The 16,169-nt window shown below is 37.4% G+C and overlaps 4 protein-coding genes across 4 annotated transcripts; 3 read left to right on the top strand and 1 right to left on the bottom strand.

Annotated features, from left to right (window-relative positions):
* Nucleotides 1-628: 628 nt before the first annotated feature.
* Nucleotides 629-7,632, top strand: cdip1 (cell death-inducing p53 target 1). Its single transcript, XM_010730531.3, has 7 exons — nt 629-646; nt 1,179-1,269; nt 2,151-2,197; nt 3,335-3,484; nt 3,746-3,883; nt 4,338-4,614; nt 5,737-7,632. Exons 4-7 carry the CDS (start codon nt 3,409-3,411, stop codon nt 5,846-5,848), a joined length of 603 nt encoding a protein of 200 aa, XP_010728833.1. The 5' UTR covers nt 629-646; nt 1,179-1,269; nt 2,151-2,197; nt 3,335-3,408; the 3' UTR covers nt 5,849-7,632.
* polr3k (polymerase (RNA) III (DNA directed) polypeptide K) lies at nt 6,400-9,273 on the bottom strand. Its single transcript, XM_010730533.3, has 3 exons — nt 9,048-9,273; nt 8,836-8,923; nt 6,400-7,987 (listed from the first exon to the last, which is right to left on the bottom strand). Exons 1-3 carry the CDS (start codon nt 9,156-9,158, stop codon nt 7,860-7,862), a joined length of 327 nt encoding a protein of 108 aa, XP_010728835.1. The 5' UTR covers nt 9,159-9,273; the 3' UTR covers nt 6,400-7,859.
* A 208-nt stretch (nt 9,274-9,481) lies between these two features.
* Nucleotides 9,482-11,577, top strand: snrnp25 (small nuclear ribonucleoprotein 25). Its single transcript, XM_010730534.3, has 5 exons — nt 9,482-9,888; nt 10,689-10,779; nt 10,916-11,021; nt 11,120-11,194; nt 11,293-11,577. The coding sequence occupies exons 1-5, from the start codon at nt 9,658-9,660 to the stop codon at nt 11,348-11,350; spliced, it is 561 nt and encodes a 186-aa protein (XP_010728836.3). The 5' UTR covers nt 9,482-9,657; the 3' UTR covers nt 11,351-11,577.
* Nucleotides 11,578-12,681: 1,104 nt separating this feature from the next.
* On the top strand, nt 12,682-15,566 carry LOC104918703 (lipopolysaccharide-induced tumor necrosis factor-alpha factor). Its single transcript, XM_019260441.2, has 5 exons — nt 12,682-12,886; nt 12,976-13,101; nt 13,194-13,283; nt 14,395-14,542; nt 14,684-15,566. Exons 1-5 carry the CDS (start codon nt 12,745-12,747, stop codon nt 14,790-14,792), a joined length of 615 nt encoding a protein of 204 aa, XP_019115986.2. The 5' UTR covers nt 12,682-12,744; the 3' UTR covers nt 14,793-15,566.
* Nucleotides 15,567-16,169: the final 603 nt, after the last annotated feature.

Genomic DNA, 16,169 nt, shown 5'->3' with positions numbered 1-16,169 from the left:
ATGCAGGCGCTACTGGTATACACTAATACTGTGTTGCACATCTATTTTAGAGATTTATTTTATTTTAGATTTGACTATCCCATATATCACTATTAAAAACTGTTGCAGTTACTCATTGTGACCATTGGAGGGCAAAAAAGGCTAGACTGTTCTCTACATTAAATTGTTATTAAAACAAATCTATCAATAACATTTACATTTTGTTGTTATGTTAAATAACAAATAATGACACTGCACATTAGCGACGAATTTAATGTAATGCTGCAGTTCCTCACCGTGGCCACTAGGGGGCACAAGTCGATTGTCATCGCCACGTAGTATCGTCTGGTAAACGGATTGATCGCCACACCGGTGTTTCGTTTTAACGAGCGACCATGTTAACTGGTGACGATTAGCTGAATGCGTCTGTGGTTGCCGTAGTTACGACGGGTGTTGAAACAAGACACGTATCTAAATGTACACGAATGCCTTCTTTTCTTTTTCTATTTGTTTTTTTAACGTTACATTATCAAAAAACAAAAAAAAAAACAGCTACGTATTCTCATCGTGTTTCAACCGCTGTCGTAACTACGGCAACCACAGATGCATTCGGCTAACGGTCACCAGTTAACATGGTCACTCGTTAAATCGAAACACCGGACCTGCTGTATGTTACCTTTATATCAATATGTACAATTCCTCAATTCGTTAATATTTAATATTTAATATTTAAGATGGTGTTATGTCCTCCGCCTGGTGGAGAAGACAGCTGACCTGACTGTATTTAGAATAATGGGCGTTTACTACCACCACAGTAACTGCAACAGACTAACACACAGTGTTGCTATTTAAATAATCGCTATTTACATCAGTGTGTACATCGTATTATTAGTGTGAATATTATAGAATCCAGTATAGCTACCGATGCGCTTAATAGTAGCATCAGTATTCTAATAATTGTAATAATTAAGCAGAAATCTTGACGCTAGCGTCAAGGCAGACCCGATTATTATCACTAACACTTCCGGTTATTACTTCCAAAATAAATGCACCAAATTTTTTGTATTTATGTTTGTTTTTATTGTATTAATTGCTTCATTGTGTAATATTATGTCATAATATATACGTGTCACATTTTAAAATACATTATGTGGCTGTGTAAATCATAATTAATGACGTCGTGTGTAAATCCGTCTCAGCGGATGTTGACTGTCGTCAGGAGGGTCGGAGCTGCTAACGTCAAACAACTTCAGTTCACACCGCGGGCAGGCTGTTTCCTCACAAAACCAGGTAATTTAGTCTCTCAGCGCACTGACAGCTGCATCGTTACGGTCATCGCCGCTAACAGCATCACGCAGCTCTCTGGATATTCAGTCCATTCACCTGAAGTCTCTTTCTTCAGTCTGTTGTTTCTGTGCCGAGAATGGCGACGCTAACGTTAGCTCGCTAACGACAGCTAGCAGCTGCTTTATTGCTTCATCTGAACAAACAAACAAACAAACAAACAAACATGTTGTTGTTGTTTTTCAAGTCTCCTAACCAGCCGAGCACAAAGAAACACTCGCTGTCAGTCGTTTCTCAACTTATTTACGAGAGACACGTAGGATGGAGTCTCAGCGACCTGCTAGTTAGTTAGCCGACAGTCACCGTGTCGTCCTGCGTTAGCCTCCGTGTCAGTTAATGTCAATAATAATAATAATTATATATAGTAATAATAATAATGTGAAATTAACGTCGGCGGTGCTGTCCGCCATCCTGCATTACGTAACTAAGTTATTCGCGGTTAGCTGTGCAAGTACAGTAGCTTTGAGCTGGATTATCTGAAGGATTTAGACAAACATCAGCGAGCTGGTTAGCTGAGCAGCGCTAGCAGGGATTTAATTTATTTTATGAGGGTTGGTTTATTTCCTGACAGGCACTGAGGCTTGATATCACAATGATGTGTTTTATTTGTGTTTAAGTTTTCCCGTTTGGTGTCACTTCTGGCTTTAGTCACATGAGCTCAGGAGGAAGTGCTCTGAAAACTGAAAGTAGATCTCAGGCTGAGCTACAGTCCCTGTGGTCACATAATAATTATTATTACTCATACTTGTGTCATTTTATTTGTTCTAATGTTGTCCATCGTTGCAGATTGTCAAACTAACTTTTGATGATACATTACATGTTTACAGGTTGTGGCACAGTCCCTCAGGAGGAATCTTTCTTTTCCCACGAGCAGGTAATTATTTTATATTATTTTATATGCTTAAGCAGCTCTTTGTAAATATGCTTACTGTTACACATTTTAATATTTGTCAGGATCCATTTCTAATATGTATGTTGTCACCAACACCCCATCATAATTTAGATGTGAAGGTACGACCTACATCTGCAAGACTCGCTTTTTTAATCCCTCGTTTGGTTTACCAGATAGAAAGAACCTCATTCTGTTTCGTGTATATAAAAAAAAAAACACTTTCACAATTCAAATTTTTAACCACAGGACATGCAGTTGCACAATGCTCTGTTTTGCTGTGTGCAAAAGTCCCTGCAGCTCTTTACAGTCACTATAAAAACCCAACAAATTCCAGTGTGGTTTCTAAGAGACATTTGTTGAACGTTGCATTCAACCACGGCATGCATTATTTAGTCAGAGAGAAAGTCGTGCTTCCTGCTGAAACTTCAGCCGTGAGATTTCACGTTGTTGTTATTTCTGTCTTCTTCTCACTCTGTCCTCTGAAGCAGGAACGTTTTTATCTGGAAGATCCTTCTGTTAATGTTGTCTTTAATATGCTGATGGTCATATAGCTACCCACTTATTGCTCTTTAATTTTAAATGCAACACATGTAAGCTGTCACACTTTGTTAATGTTTCACTACACACTAAAAGCACTACTGTGAAAATGTAACCTTTGTTTTTCAGTGTAGCACTCGTCCAAGGTTAAATTGATCCGGACACAGAGATGGTGTTGCTTTTTATTACTGCTCGCCCGGTGTTATATTGACTCCACATTTCATCAATGTTAATAACTGTTCATTTTGGATTTGGTACGACTCACTTAATCCTTTAATCGAACACACTATCTGCCTGTTTTCATTTTACAAGAGCAGCCTTGAAAAGCTCCATGTCCTTGTTTAGATTTTTTCATTAATATCAGGCAGCGCTGCGATGAACCAGGGCAACAAAAAGAACATAAAATCGTCTTCACGTCATGTTAAAGTTGCTTAAAACTCTGCTGTATTTTTCTCTGACATCAAAGTACTTCATTAGCCTCTCTGGCTGTCGTTGGAACATTTTATGACTTGGGAAAAGCTTATGTCAGAGAGTAACGAGCCATGAGAGTCAAACTGTGCATTTTTTCTTCCCCCCACATAGAATAAAAGTCTACAGGAGAGCTGTGAGTGGAGCTCCGTGTCCAACCCCTTTCCCTATACAGACATCCGGCCAGTATGTCCAGTGACCCTCCTCCTCCGTACCCTGGAGGTCCCAGTGCCCCTCTCATTGAGGAGAAGAATGGACAGCCCGGTAATAAAACTAAACGTGAATGTTAATAGTTACTGACAGATGATGTAGTGGTAGTGTTTTCATTACTTTTAATGTGAGATGAATTCAACATGTTGTAAAGTTGAGGCTGTGTGAAAGCAAATTCATCCAGTGTTGCAAATTAAAGTTTATATTTAGATTCTATGTTAATCTCTTTGCTCACCATGGAAACCTTGCAGTATGTTTACACCTGTCTTCAACGTCTTCTTTTGTCTCTTTTTGTCTCCTTTATGTGTCAAACAGTAAGAACTGCTCCTATACAGGGACAGCCGTTACCTCCAGACTACGGTCCTCCACCCTATGAGGCCCCACAGCCAGGCTTCCTTCCCCCACATGTCCCTGGAGAAGGGCCCATGCCAATGCCAATGCCCCCACCCCCAGGTGATGCAGACAGGCTGCACATAATACATCAGCACACACACAAAGCAGCAAAACAATACCTGTCATTTGGAGTCATGTTTAATATTTATTCAGCTTCTATGTCAGTCCTCAGAAAGATATCTGATAACTTCTTCCCAATCTTTACCAGTCACTTGTTTACTCAGGCTCAGTTTCAGTTCCAGTTTGTAGGAGCCAGAAAACCAAACCAGAGATTAAAAAATGACTAAAAGGGTTTGGCAGTACCAGTGACAGGAATATCAGTTGAGAGATTTATTAAATATCACTTATTGGAGCTTTAAGGTTGTACAAACATTGATTTGTTTCTGTTAGTTAGAGCTTTATCACTTTAAGCCCCTTTGCCTGAATGATAAATAACTTAATTGTAAATCGACCATATCAGTTCATCCGGCCTGAATTCAGTACACTAAATTAAGTGTCATATCCTTCTGTACAGGTGGTGCCTACCCACCTCCTCCTGGTCACTTTCCTCACCCAATGCCAGGACAGATGGGTCCCGGTCCAAGCCACTTTGTCCACATGGGAGGTCACACAGCGACCGTCCTGGCTCCTCCAGGAGCAGCCACCACTGTGACTGTGCTGCAGGGGGAAATGTTCCAGACCTCACCGGTGCAGACTGTGTGTCCGCACTGCCAGCAGGCAATCATCACCCGCATCTCCCACGATGTCGGCCTCATGAACACACTCTTCTGCCTCTTCTGCTTCTTTGTTGGGTAAGCAGATCACAGATCGGTAGTCAAGCAGAAAATAGGTCTGATAGCAGCAAATAGTTGTTGGGTTTTGTTGAATTGTGTAAGATTTTTGTCGGCCTCACACCCTCTGATTTATAAATAAGTAGCATGAGACTAAAGAAAGTAACACCTTGAAATGACAGCAGGCTGTACAGTATATAGAGTTCCCAGAGCAGGTAGAAGGGAATTGAGGGTTTCAAGGCTGAGCTTTAAATGTGTCATATTGTACATTTTCCATAAATTATATATATATTCTCTCTCGAAAATGGTAGAACAATAATTGAGGCTTATCTGCAGCCAGAACTTCAAACTGGCACCTCCAGACTTCTTCTTTTCAGGTCGAGACATTTAGTCATCTGGAGCGATGACCTTCACTGTTTGCGTACACATTTGTCCATTGCATTGACCCCTTTGTTGGTTCAGCCTGAATAACTCCACCAATCTAACTTCTCCTACACTCCAGGCAAACATAAAATTAAAAAAGAAATTAAGGAAATTTAGAATGTTGGTACAATTTGATCATTCATTCAGGAAACTTTTTTTAAACATGTTTTAATATATTCAAATCTAAAATAGTACCAGAAAATAGAACCCGACTCAATCACACCTTTTTTAACCGTCTGTCAGCTCACACAGCCTGGGCTCAGAAAAGTTGTTCTATGCAAAACAAGTGCACCTGTTGATAATGTAACATGCAAATGAGAAGGTAAAGTGGAGAAGTATGCTCAGAATATGCCGACATCTGGAGTTTCACCATGATGTTCGTGATTAAGTCTGTGTGTTCCTCTTCTCTAGCTTGTCTCATATCCTTGTATGTTTTCATACAGAGCTGGATGTGACCATAGTTGTCTGCACTTGATTTAAAATCAGAGAAATCAGATGTTTCCAGTCTCCAAACCTGGAATACTCTGGCTGTAACTTGTTGCTTTCATCACAAGGTGATGACTATAAAGACTCTGCATGTCTGCATGTTCAGACAGAAGTATTTCGTTCTTCTTTTGAACTTCCCACTTCCTCTTTCCTGGACTCTTGGCATGTGTGTAACCATGTGCAGGTGTTTGCATATGCGACATAATATTTTGTCTGTCTGTTTCTCACTTCTAGGTGTGATCTCGGCTGTTGCCTGATCCCTTGCTTGATTGATGACCTCAAGGATGTGACACACACTTGCCCTTACTGTAAGGGCTACATTTACACATACAAGCGTATATGCTAACCACCGACAGCTGTATGCTACAGAGACATGTACATGCACACACATAAAGTCACAGCTCCTCCTGCTGGTAGTGACAGGCTTTCCCCCCTCCACATTTTTGCAAAGTGTTGTGTAGCCCTCCTAAATTGTAAGTGCAGTTTTCTCATTAGTTCACAGAATATTACTGTATATATCTTTCTGCATAATTCTTTCATGTATAAACATGCATTTGAAATGTACAAAGCTCTACACTGAACTACAGGAAATGTAGGGCACTAAAACGCCCAGCAGACATCTGATCCTGTATGGAAATTGGGAGAAAAAGACCTGTGAAGTTACAAATGTTAATGGATAAACAGCCTCAGTTAGAGAAAAGCTGTGGAAAAAAAAAAGGTCACTTTATTTATTTGAAATCATCTGTGAATGTTGCTGAGAAACAAGAAATCTATTGAGGTCACACATGCTGGGTTAACTTTGTTTTTTTCTTATTTATTTTGAATATTTTAGCCACTGTTTTAACAGGTTAATAGAGAACTGTGTTTGTCCATGTCTGATAATTTTGTTCTAACAGACCTGGTTTTTCTTTTTTTTTTCTTTTTTATTTATCACTATCCCTTTTAGAATGTGAGCAAACAAATGAACCATTTCTAACTGATGTTTATGCTAGTTTGGGAATGCCTAGCGTTGACTTGTATATGTATTAATCTTCTGGGCGTCAGTCAGAAGGCACAAAATGTTCAGTGATTTAAGCTCTTAACGCATTAGTGCCCTCTGTCCGCAATGTACTTAAGTTTGATAATAAGGATTTGCACTTTAAGTTTGAAGTTACATTTTCCCCCTCTGATGCATTCGAAACTACAAACCTCAGCTGTCCGTAGTCTTTTAGAAGTTTTGGCTTAAGGGGAAAAAAAAACTTGTAAAAGCAGTGTGTACTTTTGGCTTTTACTTGGGTTTGTTGTTCGCTGAGTGAATCCCACAATACCTGCACTTATTCAGACTATAGTAGACTCAAAGTAGAGCTGGCAGACTGGCGAATTTTACTGTTAGTGATGGAGACACACTGCATGACACCTGTTACCTTGTGTCCTCTCTCTGGCCCATTTGTCAGTATAATGCACCGCTCCACACTAGGTTATCTTCTCCCTGATACTGCTGGCTGTTTATTGGTGCCACAGTAAACCGTTAGCTAGTTTAAAATAGGAAAAGTATGTTGGCAAACAAATGGCAGCAGTGGCACCATCATCACCTAACACTGTTCAGCTTGTAACCCTCCTAATACGGCGACAGCCCTTAAAGAGTACTGCATTGGTCAGATGCATGTTAGATAATAAAGATGTCCTCTTTGACTAAAGCTAAATAGTGACCGCTAGGAATAAGCTTCAAATAAATGACTGTAATAGACATCTTGAAAAAAATGACATTGTGATTCCATTAAGATTACTAACAATGAAACAACCATCGTTCCACCACAGCATGCCCAAACAGCCATTCACATTCGCCCACCCAGTGCAGAGTTCGTCTGCATGAGCCACACAAACTGAATAATTCTCACTCGCTAGTTCCTTGACTTCTATATGCATTTGATTTTTTTCTTTCCTTGAGGCTAGCTAAGCTGTGCAAGAAAGTGAATTTTGAGTTGAAGGATTGCATTGAAGTTTTAATACAAAGTACTGTATGCCATTGTTGTGAATAATGCCGGTCTGCATTGCTCTCTAAATGTCTGTGATATGTATAACTATGTAAGTCAAAAATTTGTTTGACTGTTGTATACAGGTACTATTTTATCAATAAAAATCAGAACATGATTTTTCATTGAAATTCACTTTAATGTCATTTGGGAAATAAATGGTGCATGTAAAGTGAATACTTTTATGCAAATCAGCTCCAAGGACGAGGCCTGCACACAGAACAGAAACTGCACACAGTGGAAATCATCAGAAAGAGTATCCGACGCTAGCAGAGCCTGTTAACAATAAATATATAGGTTGAAAAATAAGGAAACATAATCTATGCCACACACAAAGTTCAGGTTCTAGTCTCTCCATCGGTGTCCACATTGGGCGTTACAGCATTTGTAGAACGTTGTCATTGGTTCATCAGCTGATCTGGTCTGAATCTGCATGAAATACGCCCGAAGGTGCCCACACTTGGGACAAGTTTCTGTGAACAGATACAAGCACTCAGTCTCAGAAGATGGCACGTATGAAACAATACATCTGCAAAAGAGTCGACTCCAAGAAAAACTAATTTAGCTTGTTATATGTATGTTCTTTATTTACTCTAATAAAGGCTTAAAGATTGCTTATAAATACAATGGATATATGCAGTACTGTAAAAAAATGGACACACCATGACTTCTGGTGCTATAAAATGATCTTATGTGTTCCAGCACAGTCATAAAATAATAAGTTAAGAAACAGCACATGCAGAATAATACACACCCCCTTTAACATCAGGGTTTCTTTCTCAGAAACTTTTAACAGATTTTCACATTTTCTGTTTCAAGTTTTGAACTATTAAAACAAACTCAATTTTTCCGATTGAAGACATATAATGAACGTCTGTAGATTTTAGGGAGGAGGATAGTTTAAATAAACAAACATTTCCCCTTCCACTACGCAGGAAAACACTAACCGCATGTCCTTTGATATTTCTCACTGTGACCCATGTCCTATTTTTTTTTTTAATTTGTGATTGATAGATGTAAACACTGACTCCAGTTTTAATGCAGCACCATAGAGATGTCAGATAAACAAAACACTGAGGGTTATTGTTTTGCATATCACCTGTCGCAACCACAAGAGAAATTAAATGCTGTTCACATTTGTAAGGGCGACACTGGGTAGGCAGCTGTGCAATAATAATAATAATAATAATAATAATAATAATAATAATATACAGCACAGGTGACTGTGGGGTTTATCATGACAAGGGAGCCAGGATTTCTTACTGCTTGCCTCTGGTGCAGTGGTAACATCAGGCCTACATGTGAGTTGTTTTACACTTACCAGGAGTTGAATCCACGTTTTCCCAAGCTGCAGCACCACCAAGCACATCATCCACCTCTTTGAGTTTTGGATACTTTCTGTTATTTACCTGTAGGAAAACAAACAACAACAACAACAAAAGTCAACTCACAGAAAGTAAAGCCTGAATCTAGATGCATCTCATTAGTCCACAGACAGTAACACTGATTAAAACACAGGCTGATCTCTCTGACCTTTCTGGTGATGTTGTGTACATACGGACAGGTGTTACAGGCGAATCTCATACACTTCTGTCCCTCCTCCACAATTAAAACATTTCCGCAGGTTGGACAAAAAAGAAGCATGTTAGCCGACAGATGTGTGTGACTGACAGCTACAGACTAAATAAGAGCGCACAGCTGTCACACAAACACTTTGTGTTTTAGAAACTGTCTGCAGGCGCATGTGGAGCAGCGGAAGAGCGGAAAGGTGCCACACTTTATATTGCTCGGTGGGATACAAAATAAGAGGAGGGAGTGGTTTTATATTAACTCAACAAGCCAAAATACTACCACTGACAATAATAATGTTGAATAATGTCAATATTTAGCTGTTCGGGAAAATGCTAAACTCGTGGCGTCTAAATTAAAATTTTCAAAGCGGAACCATTTACACCTATCTTAAGGTTTCCTCTCGGTATACATTTTCTACTGCACACATTGTTTGTTTACTTCATGCCGCAGAATAGTTTCAGTTAAAAGTATTTAAAGTGTTAAAGCTTTTATTTGTCCTCCCGTCCTTTGACGATGTGAAGCAGAGTTTTAACATTTCTCCACCGACTGTTTGGTACAAAGATAGTTCCTGATGATGGAGGAGCAAAGTCAGGACACTGTTGGAGGAGCAGGAGGAGCAGGAGCAGGAGGAGAGTCTGTAAAGGATGAGGAGGTGGAAAAGGAGAACCTGACAGAGATGGCAGCTGCAGGCGCAGATGAGGAAGACGAGGAGGCTCTTCCTCACTCAGAGATCCTGGATATTTTCGAGGAGGGGCTGGCTCGACTTGTGCAGGACCCTTTACTCTGTGATCTGCCAATTCAGGTTGTCAGATCTGTCCTCGATGCACTTTATTAACGCACTGAAGCTATTTTGTAAACAAGTGCATCCTTGGATCTTTCCTTAAAAATATCTTTAAACCACTGGTTGAAATTTAATTCTCACACTTGGTTAAGTTTCCACCCTTTCAAAGAATGCCAGAGCAAAAACAAGCCAGAGATATTCAGCTTTAACTACTGAGAAATACCTGTGTACAGACAGATCAGGTGAATGGTATCAAAATACAGAAAGAAAGTTGCCACATAGTAAAACTCATTAAGACTGCTACCTGATGAATTTAAAGCTGGCCACTCTTGAGATTACTCCTATTATTATTATTATTATTATTATTATTATTATTATTATTATTATTATCATTATTATTGTTGCATTCAGTTGCATTTAGGGTTGCAGCTAATGTTTATTTTTTAATGATTACTCTGTCAATATTTTTATTAATGGCTAAACCATTAAAATGTCGCATAATATTACAAGTTCCCAGAGCTCAAGATAATAATGATTACTCTGATGCCTAATTATCAAAATCGTTTTACAATCAATTTTCTGTGGATCAGTAAAAACTATCACACTATTCACAATTTTTGAAGGTCAAAGTTTTACTTGTTTTCTACCAATGTGTCTTATTCTGTCTGACACATTGTGTTTGAGCTAACTCCTTGAGGAAGTTAGCACTCACTGAACGTGATGTGTTTTGGGAAAAGGAAAAAAGATTTCATCAGAATCTGTACTAGTAGATAAAAGAAGTCCTGTTAATATTACTGAAACATGATCATCTTTATCTTTAGGTGACTCTGGAGGAGGTAAATTCTCAGATTGCTTTGGAGTATGGTCAAGCGATGACTGTGAGGGTTTTAAAGGCAGATGGTGAAATAATGCGTAAGTGTTGAGATTGTTTTTTTTTTAAGCAAAACAGTAGTTGAATATACAGTATACATTTTCTTATCTTGTGAACTTTTGTATTATTCATTTATTTTATAATTAGTAGTATTTTTTTTATCCATTCTTTTCTAAGCCATAGTGGTGGTGCAAAATGCCACGGTCCTTGATCTGAAGAAGGCCATTTGCAGATTCATGGAGCTGAAACAACAGCGTGAAGGCGGAGTGAAACATGTCAGCTGGTAAAAACACATAGACATAAAGGGGATGTCATATAAAATAAAAAAGGCCAAATGTTTAATTTGTTACATTCCAACTATTTGCCTCTTTTCTTTTACAGGAGATATGTTTGGAGAACTTACCATATAGTATTTCAAGGAGAAAAGCTTGAAGATGACAAGATGAGGCTGAAAGAGTAAGTGTATAAAATAATTACCTCTTTCACCTATGATACTTTTATCATCAGCATTGCTTGACTGTTTCTTTCCTGTCTGCATTTCCTCATATTTTTAGCTATGGGATCAGGAACAGAGATGAAGTGACATTCATGAAGAGACTCAGGAAAAAGTAAAATTTCTCAGCCCAGCCCAGCACTGGATATGTCAGGAAAAGAAATACCAGTAACTTCAGCGTGACTTGAAATAACTTTAAGTGTTCATGATTGTATGATTTGTTTTTTTGTTTTTTTTCGAGTTTTTATATCTCAGCACTGTACAGTAAGGTTGTATAATTGTTTGCAAATATTAAAATATATTACAGTATGTTTTTATGGGCGTTGTTTGTTTTGTGGAGTGCGCAACAGAACAGTAAGCAACATTTTTCCATAGAGGGCAGCTGTAAACCTGATGATTTGAATATTTCCTGATAGACGCTAACACTTTATGCCCTTGTTAACCTAGTTTAATGTTACCTGTGCAGGATACACTGGGAGCAGCTGGGTATTAGGTAACATACACCTTTCTCTTTAATATATCTTTCCTTTTAATGCCGTTTAAATGAATTGTTCTGATATATGTGATATGATAAATGTAGTTACGGTAATGAGTACTGGACCTAGGATTTGTGTTGTTATTATTATTGTTATTATTAAGTCTAAATGAGTTTTTGGTTCTTCTTCTTCTTCTTTGATTCTTCTTTTGCTTTGTTTTATAGATTTATTTTTCCAACTGTCTTATTATTTATTTTTTGAGTAATCTTTTTTTTTATTTCTGTATTACCTACCACCTTAAAACGCCAGGAAGTGGCTTGAAGTATGAATTTAATTGAGGACTTGATATAAAATGTGTGAGCACTTTTTAGTTTCAGTTGACCTTTCAACAATAGGTCTTTTTTAAGTCTTCTTCTTATTAAATACTTTTGGTCTGCCTTCTTGTTTGAATCCTGAAACTTACTTCTGGCAATAATAGTCCAAAAATAGTTAAAAATTATATTTATTATGTCAATATTATTTATCCACTGTAGATTTAATCCATACAAAATTGGCTATTATTTTGAGGGGATATAAAAAACAAAAAACAAAACGGTTACATAAGAATTTATCTTTGGTGGTTACATTTTGTATTCTCACTGAACCTGTTCCTGGCTCAAATATTTTCTATGTTGAGGCCCCATCAACTATCCCTGGTGAGTCAGAAATACACATTGTAGCTATTGAATTTGGGGTTTTTGTCTTCACATAGTGAAACCAGCACTCCAGAAAGCAGTGCTGAAATGTAACGTAATGTAATTTAAGTCCAATTACTCAAGTGCTGTTTAAATTTGAACTATTTTACTAGTGTCTTTTTACACTACTTTCTACTTTAAATATTGTACTTTATATGTCAATTATCTGATCGCTTTAGTCACTAGATACTATACAAATTAAGATTTTATAGACAAAACATAAAGAGCTCATAAAATATGCTGATATTATATGATATCAGGCTAAAAACTATTTAACAATTCCGTATCTTTTTAGCATCTACCATGAGTTCTTCAGACAGTGAGCTAAAGAGGATCACTACAGAGTTGAATAATCTTTCACTCAAGAGGCAACAACTTCTGGAAAGGAAAAAAATCCAGTGCATAATTCAGGAGTTGAGGGGTCGTATTGAATTTGGACAACCAGGTAACATTTATAAGAGAGTATTTTGCATATTATATATCAAACAAAGAAAGCCATTGCTTAGTGCAGAGTATGTTATTTATTTCTGCCAGAGGAGGCCCCAACTCAGGATGAGATTGACAGCAATGATGAAAAACTGAAAGAACTAAATGAGAGGATTTCTGAACTACAAAAATCCCACAAAAACCTCCTCAGTGGCAACGATTGTAAGAAGGAAGGTGAGTCCAAATTTACTACAGCTACTACTCCATTTACTCCACCATGCTTTGGTTTTGTAACCACCTTTATTTTTATTTTTTTTTGTTGTTAGAGGTTAGTTCCGCCCCTGATCAGAATACTGTCACAGGTGAACTTCCTGGCTCAAATGTTTTCTTTGTTGAGGCCCCGCCAACTATCCCTGGTGAGTCATAAATACTCATTGTCGCAACTGAATTTTGTTTTTTTGTCTAGTGAAACCAACACCCCAGAAAGCAGTGGTGAAATGTAACTAAGTCCAATTATTCAAGTACTGCTCAAATTCAAACTATTTTACTGGTGACTTTTCACACTACTTTAAGTAATGTACTTTTCACATTAATTATCTGATCGCTTTAGTTACTAGTTACTATACAAATTAAGATTTTACAAACAAAACATATAAAAAGCTCAGAAAAAATTTGCTGATATTATATGATGTTTTGTTATACATACAAGTACCCTATATACATGAACAGCTGAAATGATTAATTGACTAATCAATTAGTCAATTAACATAATTTTTCATACAAAGACATTTCATGGTGCCAGCTTTTGAAATAGAACTTGTTTTTCCTTGTCATTTAATTTTAATAGTTTTACTTAATTTGTAATCATGTGTCAAGTGTCACTATGTCACTTTGGGCTCTGGGCAACGTGCTAGCATTTCTAACTATTGTCAAATGTTTTACAATTCTGAAAATTGACAAAATAATCAGTAGATGAAAATAATCATTAGACACAATACTATATAAAAGAGTTCAAGAACTACAACAGTAGAATCAGCTTTACATTAATGCATGAGTATAATCTAATGATATATAGTATATATGTTTCCCCTTTTTTGTAAGTTGCTTTGGATAAAAGCATCAGATAAATGACTTAATGTAAATGTAAATAATATAACTGATACAGAGTAGATTTGACATTTGAGTATTTCACTTTTGATACTTGACGTACAATGAAGTGATGTGAAATACTTACATACTCTTACTTGATTTTCAGTGAAGAACTTTTACTTCATAATATGTTTACAATGTGGTATTAGTACTGTGTGTTTTCATTTCATATCTGTAATCATGTCTTGCCCCTGCTGCCCTTAAGCGATTTGACCAGAATCATTTCAGCTGATTCTTCTAAATCCACAGATACTGTACACTATTTATGTTAGTGACAATAAGTGGAGGTAGTTGCTAATAAAGTGTACTCACTATTTTCTATGAGAAATGAAATTGTTGATTGGAAAAATAACAATGAATTCTTACTTTTCTTAACAGCCCCTACAGTGATTCTGGACTTGGAAAAACTTCCAACAAGTCCATGTAGGACACAGTGTCCAGAGTGTCGGCAGTTTGTTGTGACAGAGACAAAAACCTCTGTCAACAGTATGACCTGGCTAGTGTGTTTCATGTCAGTCGTGATGGGGTATGAAACCATTTCCTTATCATGTTAAATATTTGCATAGATTATGATGGACTATAATCAGACCTTGTTGTGTGTTACAGTGTGGGATAAACTTCCAGTGCTTATCAACATTTTATTTTGTTCCTGTTCCTTCTTTTACAGCTGTGTGGCTGGTTGTTGCCTAATTCCCTTCTGCCTCGATACGTTCAAATCTACCATACACAGATGTCCTAAGTGTCGGTCATCAATCAGCACTGTTAAAAAGCTCTGAGAGAAAAGCAGCAGGTGAGAACTCGGTGAGAGCTCAGACTGAAAGAGCATCACACATCGACCCAATGGTGAAGCAGCATGGCTTGTTTGAAGAGTTTTGTTAGCATTCACTGTCATGATACTCTCCATTGTGCAGGATGTTGAATGAATATAGGATGAGGGACAATGTTTGTCAACTCAAACATTCAGACGATATCACTTTAATGGAGTACACTTCAGGAGAACCATGTGGTGTTGACTAATAGTCAGCCTGAGTGTAAATGTACATTATTTTATATTTGTAGGATGTAAGGTGTGATCTTAAGGTCTTAAGTCACAGCAGTCTTAAAACTAGTGGAGACAGTGCTACTTGTAAGTGACACATTAACAATATTCAGCATTGTAGATGGCCAGAGATCTTAAGTAAACATTTACATTATTCTCCAAGGTATGCACTACAATATGTCTTGGTGTTGAGTTATACAAGTATCTACATATGATGAGAAAAAATACTAATCTCATAAGTCTTTTTCCATAACAGTTACATCAACATTCATATGAGTTTGTCAGCACTGCTCCAGATAACCTGACAGTGCATCCCTAATACTTCAACAATACGATCATTATGCTCAAACACACACTGCCCAGAAACTGTTCTGCTGTGCTGGATCGTGTTATCTATAATATTTTTTTTGACACTGTATTTTATTTTCTTCATATCAGAAGTCATCTTTGGCAATTAGCTAAAAGGGAAAACCAGTCAAACCACATACTTTACTTGCTTGTGATTAGATTTGGATATAGCCAGCAGATGTCACTAGAATACAAATCAACTGTTGTGCATTCAGTATGAAGTGAGCGAATAACATAAATGAGCAGTGGTTTATTCTGATGTACTGATGGATAATGTTATTTTTCTGTCTGTATGTTTGTTGTTGTACTGTAATGTTGTACACAGAGATTGTGTTCTGGTATACTTTACCATGCTTACACCTTTTGAATAAACTAAACAAAACCAGGCGGACCTTAATTCAATATCTTTTCAACGTTTGAGTCAATCTGCCAAAAGCAGTTCATCACAATTCATTCATGTTTGGATTGACCAAGTACAGCAGATGACTGTTCAAATTAGTAACCATAAGTGAGGATGAGGAAGTTTAAAGGATTATTGGTTTTACAAAAAAATGTGCTGTATGCTTTGCACAGTGCACAGATACATACTGGATTTGATTTGCACACTACGAGAAACCTTGTCAAAGTGGCTGAGTATTTTTTAGTAAATACTTGGTTGGTCATGCTAGTTTGGTCAGTGCCGCTGGGTCATTTGTGGCCCATTGACACTATGGTTACTCTGGTCTCATATCAGGCACTCTAAAGTTATGACATTCACATTCCCAAA

This window comes from Larimichthys crocea, chromosome XII (genome assembly GCF_000972845.2).
Source record: "Larimichthys crocea isolate SSNF chromosome XII, L_crocea_2.0, whole genome shotgun sequence".
NCBI classification, from domain to species: Eukaryota; Metazoa; Chordata; class Actinopteri; family Sciaenidae; genus Larimichthys; species Larimichthys crocea.
The sequence above is the reverse complement of the archived record's forward strand: the minus strand, read 5'-3'. Positions and strand labels throughout refer to the sequence as shown.